We start from the raw sequence: 13,707 nt of genomic DNA on the forward strand, positions 1-13,707 counted from the left end.
TCAAAAAAGCTGAAATTTCTAATAAAATTTTAATTTGTCAACCCAAATACCCACATCAAATTTCATCAAAATCGAAGGAGTAGGTAAATCGCGAAATATTGAGATCCCATTATTTCATTTTTGCGCATGCATAAAGAATATCGGGTGATTTTTTAGGATGAATCAGTCAAAAATCTCGAGAAGGAAAAATCTTACAGAAAATGTTTCGAATGAAAGTTTGATGATTTTGAGGGGGAAGTCCATTTATGTGAGAACCTCTTTCTTTAATTTCCTCCTTGAGAGGGAACACTCATCGGCAAAAAACTTGGCCACCTAAAAAAGTTGGTTGTCCAAGAACATTCGGAATTTTTCATCGATTACAATTGTTTTTACGCCGAATTCAAGATGGATTCTTTGGTATTAAAACAAACCCAGAAAAGTTTTCCAAAAATGTTGATAGCTTAGTTATACCGGGTGAAAAAAAAATAGATTTGTAGACCAATTTCTTAACACCCTGTGGAGCATTTCGGGAAATTCGTAGAATTTACGCTCAGTTTTTTTACAAAGACTATCTTTTTAGCAATATTTCAGTTTTTATTTCACCTCGATATCTTGATTTCTTTTGTTGATACACGTATTCAAAAAAGCCTTATACAGAGTGGCCACTTTTTTAATGGAATTGTATTGGTAACTTTTAAACCATAAGAGTTAGAAGGTCGGTCAAATGGAGAAAAAGTTGCATGCATAGAAGCATTGTCAAGCAGTTCAAACAAATCGGGATTATCAGGCCTGGTTATTGAGATATCATAAGAATAGTAATTTACGTAACAAGTCCGGAAAATAGGTTTTTTTTGGACGAATAGACAAAATTCCAGGACGAGCGTAAGCGAGTCCTGGAAGTCTGTGAGTCCAAAAAAACCATTTTCGGGCGTGTTGCGTACAATATTTTTTCGGCAACCATGTAAAATAACACTATCGCTGCTGCTTTCCATATTTCATTGCGATTGCGATAAAAAAACATGCAAATTTTTGACAACTAATTTCATATTGACTTACCATGTAATGTTTTTTTTTATGGTTAAATAAAGTTATTATTATTATTATTATTATTATATGAACTGTCAGCCGTTATCTCGGTTGCTATGGATTCTATGATTCTATTCCGGCCTAGTCCGGGAAGTACGTACTTTCCGGACTAGGCCGGGAAATGCTACTTTCTCAGAGAAAAAGTAATATTTGAAATAAAGTGGGGAAAAAAGAAAAATCAAAATGACAGAATTCACTTTTTTCGGCAACCGTCCGGGAAGTGCTCACTTCCCGGACGAAGTAAATTCTGTCATTTTGATTTTTCTTTTTGAAAAAAATTAGGTTGAGGTTGGCCCAGAGAGTACGAAACGTTGGATACGAAATCTGATTACGTCAAATTGAGGATAATTTACTGTCGAATAAAAAATTCCTGTAACATTTTTTGATAATATTTGAAATAAAGTGGGGAAAAAAGAAAAATCAAAATGACAGAATTTACTTCGTCCGGGAAGTGAGCACTTCCCGGACGGTTGCCGAAAAAAGTGAATTCTGTCATTTTGATTTTTCTTTTTTCCCCGCTTTATTTCAATTATTATCAAAAAATGTTACAGGAATTTTTTATTCGACAGTAAATTATCCTCAATCGATCATATGCAAAGGTGGAATTCCGTTGTAGTACCTATTCTGTTGTATCTGTAGTATTTCTAATTTTTTCATTTAAATTGAAAGTTAAGTCTCCTTTTTTCTATCCCTTCTGAATTCATTACAGTTCACGTTTTAAATGATTGAATGAAAAGTATACCTATACAATATTCAACGATGCTCGTTCAGAACTTTTCGGAAATAATGAAATATAATTGAATAGAATTTGAATAATAAATCAGAGGCTACCATATTTCAATAGCCGATCCAAGGAACTTATCTTAATTTTATTTCCCTATCTAATAATAAATATAGAAATAAAAGCTACAGATCGATCTTATTCGTCTCGAAAAATATACCTATAAAATACACAACATCGTCTTTCTAGGGGTCTGCCCATTCAATGAGACGTCAAGTGATGCCTACATGTGTGTTCCAGATGTTAACCAGATGATGAAGAAAATGTCCTTCAGAAGCATAAACACAACTTTCAGAACGACAATCTTTTGTCAGCTATAGAGTCATCTGAAGATAATGTAGAAACTTCCTACTAATCACTGATCAATTTTATCAATAGGTAGATTTTTTAGAATGTTTCCGAAAAACATCCATCGAGAATATTGTATGCAATTGTTCATTGCAGCGAATGAAGTTCCAAAGTGTCTAACAAAAAATTTCAAAATTACGGAATTTATTGAAATTAAAATGTGAAAAATAATCGCATTTTGTAGCTGAATTAAAATAATTAGTTGTCATCATAAGTAAGGACCGAATTGGATCTACTTGAAAAATGAATGACAACACCGCATATTTCACCCATTGCTTTTTATTTCCTTTAATACATTGAATATTTAATCTGGGAACCATGAGTAATTATCGATCGATTAAAATTTAAAAACTATTAAGAAAAAAACATTGCGGTAAAATCAAAGTGTTAAGTAGCATCGTAGCAATGAATCCATGATTATTCTTCATCTATTTTTTGACCAATTGTTCATTTTCTATAATGTATTGCCTTGATTTCATTCTCTGGAATTCTTAAAAAATGACATTTCTGAGAGTAGTAGAGAGAGTAGAGAGTAGTACCTTATACATCGACATCACAATAAACAGTAGTCGGTGGTTATCAGTAAATGAATTATAAAGCAATAGAAATGTTCGGTTGAAATTGAATAATGAAAAAAATACACCCTATATTATTTAATGAAGACAGAGACGATGAAAGGCTAGGTAACATCAATGTGAGGGATAATTTTTTGGAAGTACACACAGAAAAATTCTAATGTGTATATGTGGTAATATACATATAGTCAAAAGTTGGAAATATTGAACAGCTTAGAAGGAGCAAAAAAAAGGTTTCAATTCGTGCTATGGGTCCCAACACTCCCAACGCATTCCTATTATTAGTTACACAACTATTTCGGGACCTGTTCCTACAAATGGTGTAGAGAGATGGATTTCAAAGGAGAATAAGGGATATACATTGGTAGAATTTTAATGGGTTGAGCAAATCGAATAAAGGACAACTATTGTATATTAGATCAGGTTACATAATGAATATACATAATGGATATTGTGAAATCAGTTTAAAAAATTGAGAAATGAGCACCGGTTTCCTAGATTAAAAATACTGCAAATTTTACTATATGATGTACCTACTATTTGCCTTTTCAATGCAAAATATCTCGACACGTGGAGAAAAGTGATGATGAATATCAGAGGATTTGAAACCGGGGTCATTCCTGAACAGATAGAACTTTGCGGTAAAAAAATATTGTATTCAGTATCATTGTAGTAACACAAGTTCCAAAATTCATATTTATGTGCTGCTAGGGTTCCGAGAAATAAATTCTTTCTCACTATTGTAATGAGTTCATTACAATACTAAAAACAGTGCTGTAATGAACTCATTATAGTATTGTTTTCAGTTATATTTTTTGTTTGTGGTTGTCAACACAGACTTCCAATCCTATCAAATTTCAACACAAGTCAATTGTCGATATAACATAATTTGGATATAGTGAAATGATTTTCAACATTATTCGCAATTTCTCTAGATTCTGGTAGTGTTAAATCAATTTCGTCAGACATAATTCACGTATTTAATGCGTAATTATAAATTATTTCAGAATTGGAAACTTACGATTTAAATTCAATTTCCGTAATCTGTCAATTTTCGTAACAGTGACACCAACTGCCAAGATACAATACTTAAGTCACTAGGATATAAAATCTGAATATTTCATTGATTTTTGACAATATTTCACAAAATGACTGAAATAGAGAAAAAATATCGTCTAATAATCGTTGCAGAAGGCAATTCCTACACTTCCCTACACTCTCTCCTTCGTCGCTCGTTTTCGAATTTCGCATTCGTGTTGGAAAATTGGAATAGGAGCCCATTCTGCAACTTGTTATAGAATATACTATTAAAATTTAATTCCTTTGCTGTGTGCCTTAAAAATTCATGGATCGTGTTCCAGAACTGGGAGATCCAATGAGGTATAGTAATCAATTTTTGTACCGGACTAGAAACATGCAACTATCATTTGTTGATTCCAAAAAAAAACCCTGAACGGAAGAATAGCAGAAGGATTTGTTAATTCGATTTTTGTGTCGAATATTCATGCATGACCTCGCAACTAATAGGAACAAGAAACATATTCCATTTTTTTTATTTAATGAAATCAGAAGTTAAAGAAAGAACGCCTTAAAAAATAGATGGTGAATTTCATCACTTGATCTGTGAAAGTACCTACCTATACCATATACATTCCGATAAAACACAAATGTTCAGAAGGGTTTCAAATGTTTCTCAATAAGAATAAAATGGGAAGCTTTAGAAATATTTTGGTCCAAAATAGAGTCCCACATATTTAAACGTGAACTATTAAATTCGATAACTCGAGATCAGAATTTAATGAAATAAGACTTTCTTCAATAAAAGAGATTAATAACAATCCTTATTCCCAAAAAACTAGAATAAGGAAGAGATTCATATCATCAACACTTCATTTCTAAATTTAATACTGTAGATAAGTCAGTGAACTCAAAACTTCAGGCAAGCCATAAATTTGGTAGATATCATAGTTCAAACTTCAGAAGATAAAAGACAAATCATGGGACGTTCATTCTTCTCTAAAATATGAAAATGACATTTGAAGAGTAAAGATAATTTTATTGGTATAACGATTGTCAGCAAAAGAATCACTTTATGTCAACTCATAGATTTGATTATTCAAAATATAGCTGTGGTATTTTGGTTGATTATTTCCAATAGATATTAATCTTTTGAAAAAAGTTTTTTTTGAAAAGTTATCATGACATATTTAAAACTTTCAGAAAGAGTAGAATCCAAAAATAGACTAAAGTATAAACAATTCAAGCGAAGTCTAGAGCTTTTCTTGGAAAATAGTTTCTTGGAATTAATTAGGAATCGATTGGAATACGGTATTGTCGCTAAAAATGCAAACCATAAATTCATTAGGTTCAAAATCGGGAAACAAAATTGAAATAATGGTATATTGTATATCTAGTGCAAAAAAAAGAACATTTCTTACGAGTGTGGAACACGAATGTCGTGTGCTGCTACCATACAAGAAAAAAATGTGATTTTCTCAGGTGTTGCACATTATACTTTTTTTTACGGTTATGAATAGTCAATAAACTTTCACAAAATAGAAATTGAAACCCTTCTCTCTATAACTATAACTTCAACACTTTTGAATATATAAAGTATCACTTCAACCGCAAGGGTAGATAAAGTAACACTTTAACAATAAGGACAACAAGGGTAGATAAAATGTTTCAAATTTTTTTATTCTTTCTGATACATCATCTTAGTTTTTTGGGGCAACAATAAACTTTCTACTTCCATCTTCTACATCTGAAGGCTGTGTGAAGTAATGTGTTAATTCTTTTCGTACATTTCGTATTCGTATACAAAACGCAAAAATTCTGACTACCCCGCACAAACCAGAATATAAAATTTGTTTTACATTTGTTGATAGAGTAATTCATATCCCTTGTATCGGAGCAGCAGTTGCGATTTTGTGCCAAAAATTACAATTTTCTTCGAAAATTTTATTTCCAGCCTAAATTCAAAGTCTCGCTATGAAAAATGTTGTATTGCACAAGACGATGAAATCGCAGCGTCGAAACGCCAGTCGAGACGATAAGATGACACTCTGAAAGATTAAGTACAAATTTATCGTCTTGTACAGGGTGGGCAAATAAGCGAGGTAAGCGGCTATATCTCAGGAACCACTCATCGTAGAGACTTGCGGTAAAAAATTTTACCACTAAAGTAAACAAAAGAAAACACTGGAAATTGTTTTGATGTTCATACCTCCACCGCTAGGGGGCGTAATAGCTATCGTCGAGTAGAAAAATGCATTTTACTCGAAAAATTTTCATATTAAGTTGGAAAAAAAATATCATCACTGTAAACCTTGGAAAATTCTTCATCTGTTTGAATTGTCACTTTCGATTTTGCGACATCAAATAAGGGTGGGGGAAAGATAGAAATCTGACTGATTGAAATGTCTGTAACTTCAGTTTGGCTCAACATTTTTGACCAAATTAGATCTTATTTGAGAGACAACATCTTGTTGATTAAGGAAAAAATATACTCATGATGAATTTTATCCAGCTGCTTCCGATAGGGAGCGCTGAGTCAGGAGTTCATTGTTTTGTTCATTTTTCTCTGAAATTTCAAATGTAATGATAGGATTTTCTTAACAGAAACAAAAATTTCATTGAATTTGCATAAAAAAACCTGAAGGTCGCAAAGCGATAATTTCAGGCGTTCTGAAGTTATGGCCGAAAGAAGATATTCTTCAACTGATGCACTGCGAAAAACCAAATTGTTTCTTCAAGTTCTAACAGAAACAGAAATCCCATCAAATTTGTATGAAAAAACCAAAAGGTCGCAAAGTGATAGCTTCAGGGGTTCTTTAGTTATGGACGAAAAAAGATATTCTTCAACTGATGCACTGAAAAACTAAATTGTGTCTTCTTTCGGCCATAACTCCAGAACGCCTGAAGCTATCGCTTTGTGACCTTTTGGTTTTTTCATACAAATTTGATGGGATTTCTGTTTCTGTTAGAACTTGAAGACTCAATTTGGTTTTTCGCAGTGCATCAGTTGAAGAATATCTTCTTTCGGCCATAACTTCAGAAAGCCTGAAATTATCGCTTTGCGACCTTCAGGTTTTTTCATGCAAATTCAATGACATTTTTGTTTCTGTTAAGAAAATCCTATCATTTCATTTGAAATTTCAGAGGAAAATGAACAAAACAATGAACTTCTGACTTAGCGCTCCCTATCGGAAGCAGCTGGATCAAATTCATCATGAGTATATTTTTTCCTTAATCAACAAGATGTTGTCTCTCAAATAAGATCTAATTTGGTCAAATATGTTGAGCCAAACTGAAGTCACAGACATTTCAATCAGTCAGATTTCTATCTTTCCCCCACCCTTATTTGATGTCCCAAAATCGAAAGTGAAAATTCAAACAGATAGAGAATTTTCCAAGGTTTACAGTGATGATATTTTTTTTCCAACTTAATATGAAAATTTTTCGAGTAAAATGCATTTTTCTACTCGACGATAGCTATTACGCCCCCTAGCGGTGGAGGTATGAACTTCAAAACAATTTCCAGTGTTTTCTTTTATTTACTTTAGTAGTAAAATTTTTTACCGCAAGTCTCTACGATGAGTGGATCCTGAGATATAGCCGCTTACCTCGCTTATTTGCCCACCCTGTACAATGAATAACTATAAGACGAAATTATTTTTGAAAATGGAACACGTTTCCGGAGTTTCCAATATTAATAGTGCTTCGATTTCATTATATTACCGTGCAGAATTATTGCGCACGGTCTGAACTGTGAGAAATTATTTCGAACCGGTTTAACCGTTGGGTATAGATAGTACTGCATGGCTACACATATAATGCACAATATTTTGTTCCTAATGCAAGTAAAGATAATATGAAGTATCTATATATTCTATAGGAGTTGTAGAAAAAATAATTTTCTGAAAGTTTTCATTCTTTAACCATAAACTTGTTTAACATGTTTTGGTACGTTGATTAAAATAATATATTTTTCGACCATTTATTCGCCAGGTCTGTCCCTTTTTAAGCTGTAAATAGTCTTATATGAATTTCACCTGTTCAGATTAAGGATGCACGTTGAGCATTCGCAAACTTCAAATTCCCGTCATCTCCATTTCTCGCAAAATATAGGTATAGAGAGTTGATATTTATGTGCTTAGATAGGAACAGAGGCGTAACGAAGAGGAATATTGGGGACATAAGCTCCCCCCCATTTGATTAGAAGAAATAAGAAAAAGTTGTAAATAACTATTTCTAAAAATGTAAAAAAAATTTATGGATTTTGCGTTATCAAAATGGGGATAACCCCTCCCCCATGAGTCAACTCTAGTTACATCACTGAACAGGAATTTAAAAAGTGAATGAACGGAGAAGCTTTGTGCAACACCCATAAGCAAAGTATAAGCTTTTTATAAAAATGTAAAAAAATAGGAAAACCACAAGGCAAAAACATGAAATAAAATTTCAGGCATCTATCGAAAAAGTTCAACTTACCTGTCCTAGATCAATGGTTAAATTAACCCTGTTGTATTTCATGCCTCTGGATAAAGGAGGACTCTGCCACCATGTTTCCATGCCATCCACAGCATATTCAGCTGGATGTCTTTTATCCGGTTTGGACAAATCACATACGTCACAAAACTGAAAAAAATATTAATGTAAGTAAGTAATTTATTTTGTGTCTTTCATATATAACAAGTTTATTACACACGTCAAAAGATTAGTGAAATACCCCCCAGGAGCATGACCAATGCTCTTCCAAAAAAAAAAACTATCTCTCAAAAACAAAACGAATTTTTGACTTATCCCTCTAGATATATCTTAATTCCAGCTTGGTATGAAGTTTTAAAACTCATGTATAATCCATAATATACAAAATTTCATAGTGATGTATTCATTCATAAGACGTACCTACCTAAAGTATATTTAGTTTTTTAGAATTTTTTCAAAAAAAAAATCGGATGGATATAGTCCATGCAAGTTAAGTACGAAATGACTTTTTTTAAGGCCATTTCGAAAAGTAATTTTGAAAGCTTGAACAATCATTAGGTAGATACTCGAAAATGAGCGACTAAAAAGATTATCGTTTTCATATAAATCGAGTCAATCTTTGAAATTTTCGGCAGAATGAATACCATAAGAAGTTATGAGTTTTACAAATTGCTGTGTTTTTTTGCCATGAATCTTAATGCGTTCTGGCATTTCTTCGACCCTCCTGAAAGTAACAGAAAAATTTCTAATCCGTTCTCCGAAAGTAATTCTATGGTTGAGAAGGTTATCCAAAACACTTATTTTTTCTTGTAGGTACATGTACCTACAAGAAAAAATAAGTGTTTTGGATAACTTTCTCAACCATCTAGCTGCAGCTAGATATTGGTTATACGGTTCGACTCTCTGATAACGAATCAGTCCTCAAATTCGATTCAGTCCGAACAGCCGACTGGCTTGCACGATAACTTTTCGAACGGAAGAACCTAAAAACTTAAAATTTGCAGGTTGTTGAATGACTGTTCGATATTTTTTCCTGGTTAATTTCATAGTTACACATTCGATCTAGATGGAAATTTTCATTTAGAATGAGAATGATAATTTCAAGCTTCGTGCAAAATTTCTTGTTGATTGAACCATCAAATTCATCATCAAAATTCAAAAGAATATTGAAATAACAATTTGAAGGTCCGTTCTGAATTTCAAAATGATGGTATAATCAGAACCATAAAAAATATTTGAGAATAAACACCCGACTTTTCCACGATTACAAATCCGATCGAGTCGAGATTTTGCCCAAGTATAGGGAAAATCATATCGAGCTTCTTGCGAAATTTGGTGGTGATTGCGTCATGAGTATCAGAATAGTTATTTATAATACAAGTGCAGAAGGCATTGGTATTCTTCCACGAGTTCAAAATTCAAAAACGAGCCACGAAGTGGCGAGTTTTGGAATGAACGAGTGGTAGAATGAGCCTTCTGTACGAGTATTATACATTATTTTCTCTAATTCATTGCATTTTCATTGAAATTAATGAAATATTTCCATAAATATAATTTAGTGATTTTTGCATTGAAAAATGTTGGTTGGCAGAACTGATTTCTTTAAGGCAAATTGATGAATTGACAGATAAAGCCGTGGCGGAAAGTTCGGAGTACCAACATGGAATAATAAAATATAACCATGAAAACTGTGCGTTTCTGATATATTCTCGCACGATTTTGTTCTACAAGATGTGGAAGAATGAACGGAATAACCACAGAATTGGAGAAAATTTAATTAGAATATTGAAATAGAAAATGAAGAAAGCACTGAAGTGAAGTCAGGAGCATTTTAGCGCTCATTCAAAATTGAGAAAACAAAATTTTTATGTGTACCTATAATTTCGAAGGCATAAAACGTATTCTGTCCATTACCGCATTCAACCAAGATATTCCGATCTTGGAGTAATCGCGAAAATTTCATGTCTTTACCACATTCGATTTGAGAGTTTCCGTGTAGGTATATGGCGACCGGCCTGAAACATCGAATTCTTCATTCAAACTTTTGGGAGAACCATAGCCTGTTTTCCCTTGTTATAGTAAAATACGGTCCTGTGCCAAATTTCATGGAAATACACAAAATGATTTTGCATGAAACACTACTATCCAATTTTTGAATTTTTTTTTTCTAGGGGCTGCAGATTCAAAGGAATTCATTTTCGAAAATGATTTTATAAAACCAATTATTTCGGCAGATTATTATGAAACACCTTGTATAAATGTGATTTTCTGTTTAGAAATAATAACTTTAACTGGGAATTACATGACTCATTACAAATATTGACAGATAAAAGTATATTCTCGTAGATTGAAATGTAACGTCAGATAGATGATCTCAGAGGAAGTTAAATATAGATATACCTAGAATACAAGAGAATTAATATTACGTCTATTATATGAGCAGATCAGAATAATTATCAATATTTTATTACTTTGAATTAAACGAATTTTCTCTATCTCAATACTTTGGCTTATATTAGTATCATTGACATAAGAGACCATTAATTTTCTAAAAATATTTTCTCATTAAATTAAGTAAGCAGAGAGTGAATGGTATGAATGAATATTTCAACAATAGATTATTGTTCAGATCAGAATTCGATTACTGTATTTAGTTAGATTGCTTATCTAAATTTGAAATATTGAATCAGGCTCAGTTATAAATTCTGAATTTTATAGTAAATATAAACAATATAGGATCCCAAAATTGTTTCATCACACTGACAAACTTTTTCAATTGTGGAAATTGAAGTCGATTATTGATTCCATATAAAATGAATTTCTATCGATAGAAATCAAAATCAGTCGAAGAAGTTTAAAACAGAACATGTTCACAAAATTAGTTTGGAAATATACTCGGTTATTGAAGCTGTTCACGTTTTCCCTCCATAGCCGGTAGATCAGTTGTTTAAAACATTTGGCTAGCACATTCTCGAAGTATTTCCGTATATACATCTATATTCCGTATATTCATCTTAAAGAAATTAATCAAACATATGTCTTTTATTCTATGAACTCTTGAATTTTCTCAAATATTTCGATTAATCTGGAAAATTGATCATGAAAACTTTTTCAATTTTTATTCTGAATTATTGAAAAAAAACTAATTTTCAATGACTTGGCGAATATGTTGAGATCAAATTTGAATTCCATCGAATTTGAAAGGTTCTGATATCCCTTATATCAAATGGGACACCCCCTATTTTAGTGAGCTTGGAAAATAAATTTCCTGAAAGCAAGTTCAGCCCCTTTGAAAATTTTAATTACATTTCAGACCATCAAGTATGTGAAAGTAATGAAATTGAAACGAATTGGCAAAGTATTATCTAAGGACTAATAAAATCAGATATTATTGAATATTTTCACCATTTTTTCTCATATTTACTAAGTTATTACAAATCTTTTTTTTTTCGAATAATTTATAAAAGTTTCATCAATGTTTCAGAGTTATCAAAAGATTCGAATGAATTTTAATGGTTTTAGAAGAATAAATTTGATATAGTGCTCTTGAATGGAACATCCTGTATATGAGGAAATATGTCGAGAAAAATTTCTAAACATGACTGCAGAAGAAAAACTTCGAATAGCTGGTTCTACAGGTCATAGCGAGGAAACGCGAATAATAAGGTAATACTAGTAGTTTATAATTGACATAAACTTCGATATGCATCCATAAATATCGTATCAATAACAATATTTCTAGAGAAAATCCGGTGATTATATTAATAAATACGAGATCTACTGAAATAGGAAAGAAGTGGGTAATAAAACTGGATGTCAATTTTTGAAGTTCAGTTGGAATTTTTGTTGCAATGGAGAGTACGATTTTCAGTATACAATTTCAATTTACAACTAAACTTGTGATTCGTTCAGTAATCATATATGTTTATTACACTGTCCGCTGAATTTATCACAGACAAATGAATTTATTACATATTTCAATTATATTGATGTTCAGTAGTTCAGTTCAATAACCGCCAACATTCTGCTACTAAAACAATTATTGGATTTCTGGATTACCTTAAATGTTGGTTGGAGTAATTTTAATCAGTTCACAGAAATTCGTAGAATTTTCATACGTTATATCACAAGACTTGAGAATTAAATAGATATATTTTAAAATGAATTTTCTCGGAAAATAGTTGATTCTACAAATCCTTCAATAATAGTAATTTCCACATTAAAATTATTATATCGTAATGAATAAAATACTTGGATAGTTTAATGCATTTGAATTTATAGGTCAAGTGTTATTCAGCTAGATCATTTCCTTAATATCTCGAATTAACGCTTAAAACAATATTTGTAGTTCTTTCATTGATACATAAAGAAATTCTACATTTTTCTTATGTTAAATTCATAGGGCTGGTTTTAAATAATATGACTAATGAAACGTCAAAACAGAATTAATTATTGCTTTAGAAAACTGATAACTACTTCAGTACCAGTTGAAAACTGTTGTGAAAACTATAAAAACAAAAATTTAAAGGGACTCAATTATCTCAGCAGATGCTGCAGTAGCTATGTTTTTCGTCAATTACCTGTCCTTGAATAACGTTCACATCGACATCGCTGTCCGATTTGGTACCGACAAGCTTGCAGTAAAGCTCAGGTCCCTCGGTGTCTTCTCCGCAGGTAGCTGTGGCGGTGATCTTCCTGCCTTCCGCCAAATTGAAATAAGGCGGCGTCAAAATCTCACTTTGCACTCGGACGAAACAATTCGCGAAAAGCGCGGCGAGGGCTACGAGCCAGGGCAGCACACAAGGTGCTTGCATTTTGGAAACCGGTAGTACCTCGGTCTACCGGACCGTTCGAAAGTCTGTGAATATCTGGTCCGCTGTTATTGTTTTACAGGAGAAGGCGAAGACGATCGGAACCAAAGTCTGGATAATAATGAGACTGCCGAAAGAATAACAGGCTCAGCGCCTATTGCCTGCGAATCATTAGACACTAAGGGCGGGTCCACACTACAGAGCCGTGATTGCTGTCGGAGTTCAACGAGTGGGCAGTTTTTAGAGATTTCTTTCAAAATTTGATTGAATAGTGCTATATAGTTTATAGAATGTATTTAAATACACTATTCAGATATTTCTTTTATTTTTCACTTCAAAATTAAAATACAAAATAGTTTCTTATTTTACGTTTATTTACAAGACTAAAAACAAAAGAAGTATTTCCAAAATACTTCATTGTAATACAGTTTTAGTGAATAAGTGCGACAAACTTCAGGACGTGATCCCACATGAGCAATAAGGAGAATGTTCTATACAGGATGATTCATATTGATGGCTTATTAGATGTTTATGGAAAACTAATCATAATTTGTGCCAAAAATTTGTATATTAGGGTTGGACAATGATCTTTCTCCCTGAAATATTTTCAGATCTTTACAATTTCTAGTTATACCGG

The 13,707-nt window shown here is 32.3% G+C and overlaps 1 protein-coding gene across 1 annotated transcript in view; it reads right to left on the bottom strand.

Moving 5' to 3' along the window:
* The window catches only part of LOC123673188 (laminin subunit alpha), an 83,280-nt gene extending 70,074 nt beyond the window's left edge, over nt 1-13,206 (bottom strand). Inside the window, exons 1-2 of the mRNA XM_045607645.1 lie at nt 12,840-13,206; nt 8,263-8,409 (exon numbers count right to left, since the gene is read on the bottom strand). Coding sequence (XP_045463601.1) covers nt 8,263-8,409; nt 12,840-13,073 — 381 coding nt within the window. The 5' untranslated portion in view covers nt 13,074-13,206. The remainder of the gene's footprint in view (nt 1-8,262; nt 8,410-12,839) is intronic.
* Between the last annotated feature and the right edge of the window lie 501 nt (nt 13,207-13,707).

This window comes from Harmonia axyridis, chromosome 2, assembly GCF_914767665.1.
Source record: "Harmonia axyridis chromosome 2, icHarAxyr1.1, whole genome shotgun sequence".
Classification (NCBI taxonomy): domain Eukaryota; kingdom Metazoa; phylum Arthropoda; class Insecta; order Coleoptera; family Coccinellidae; genus Harmonia; species Harmonia axyridis.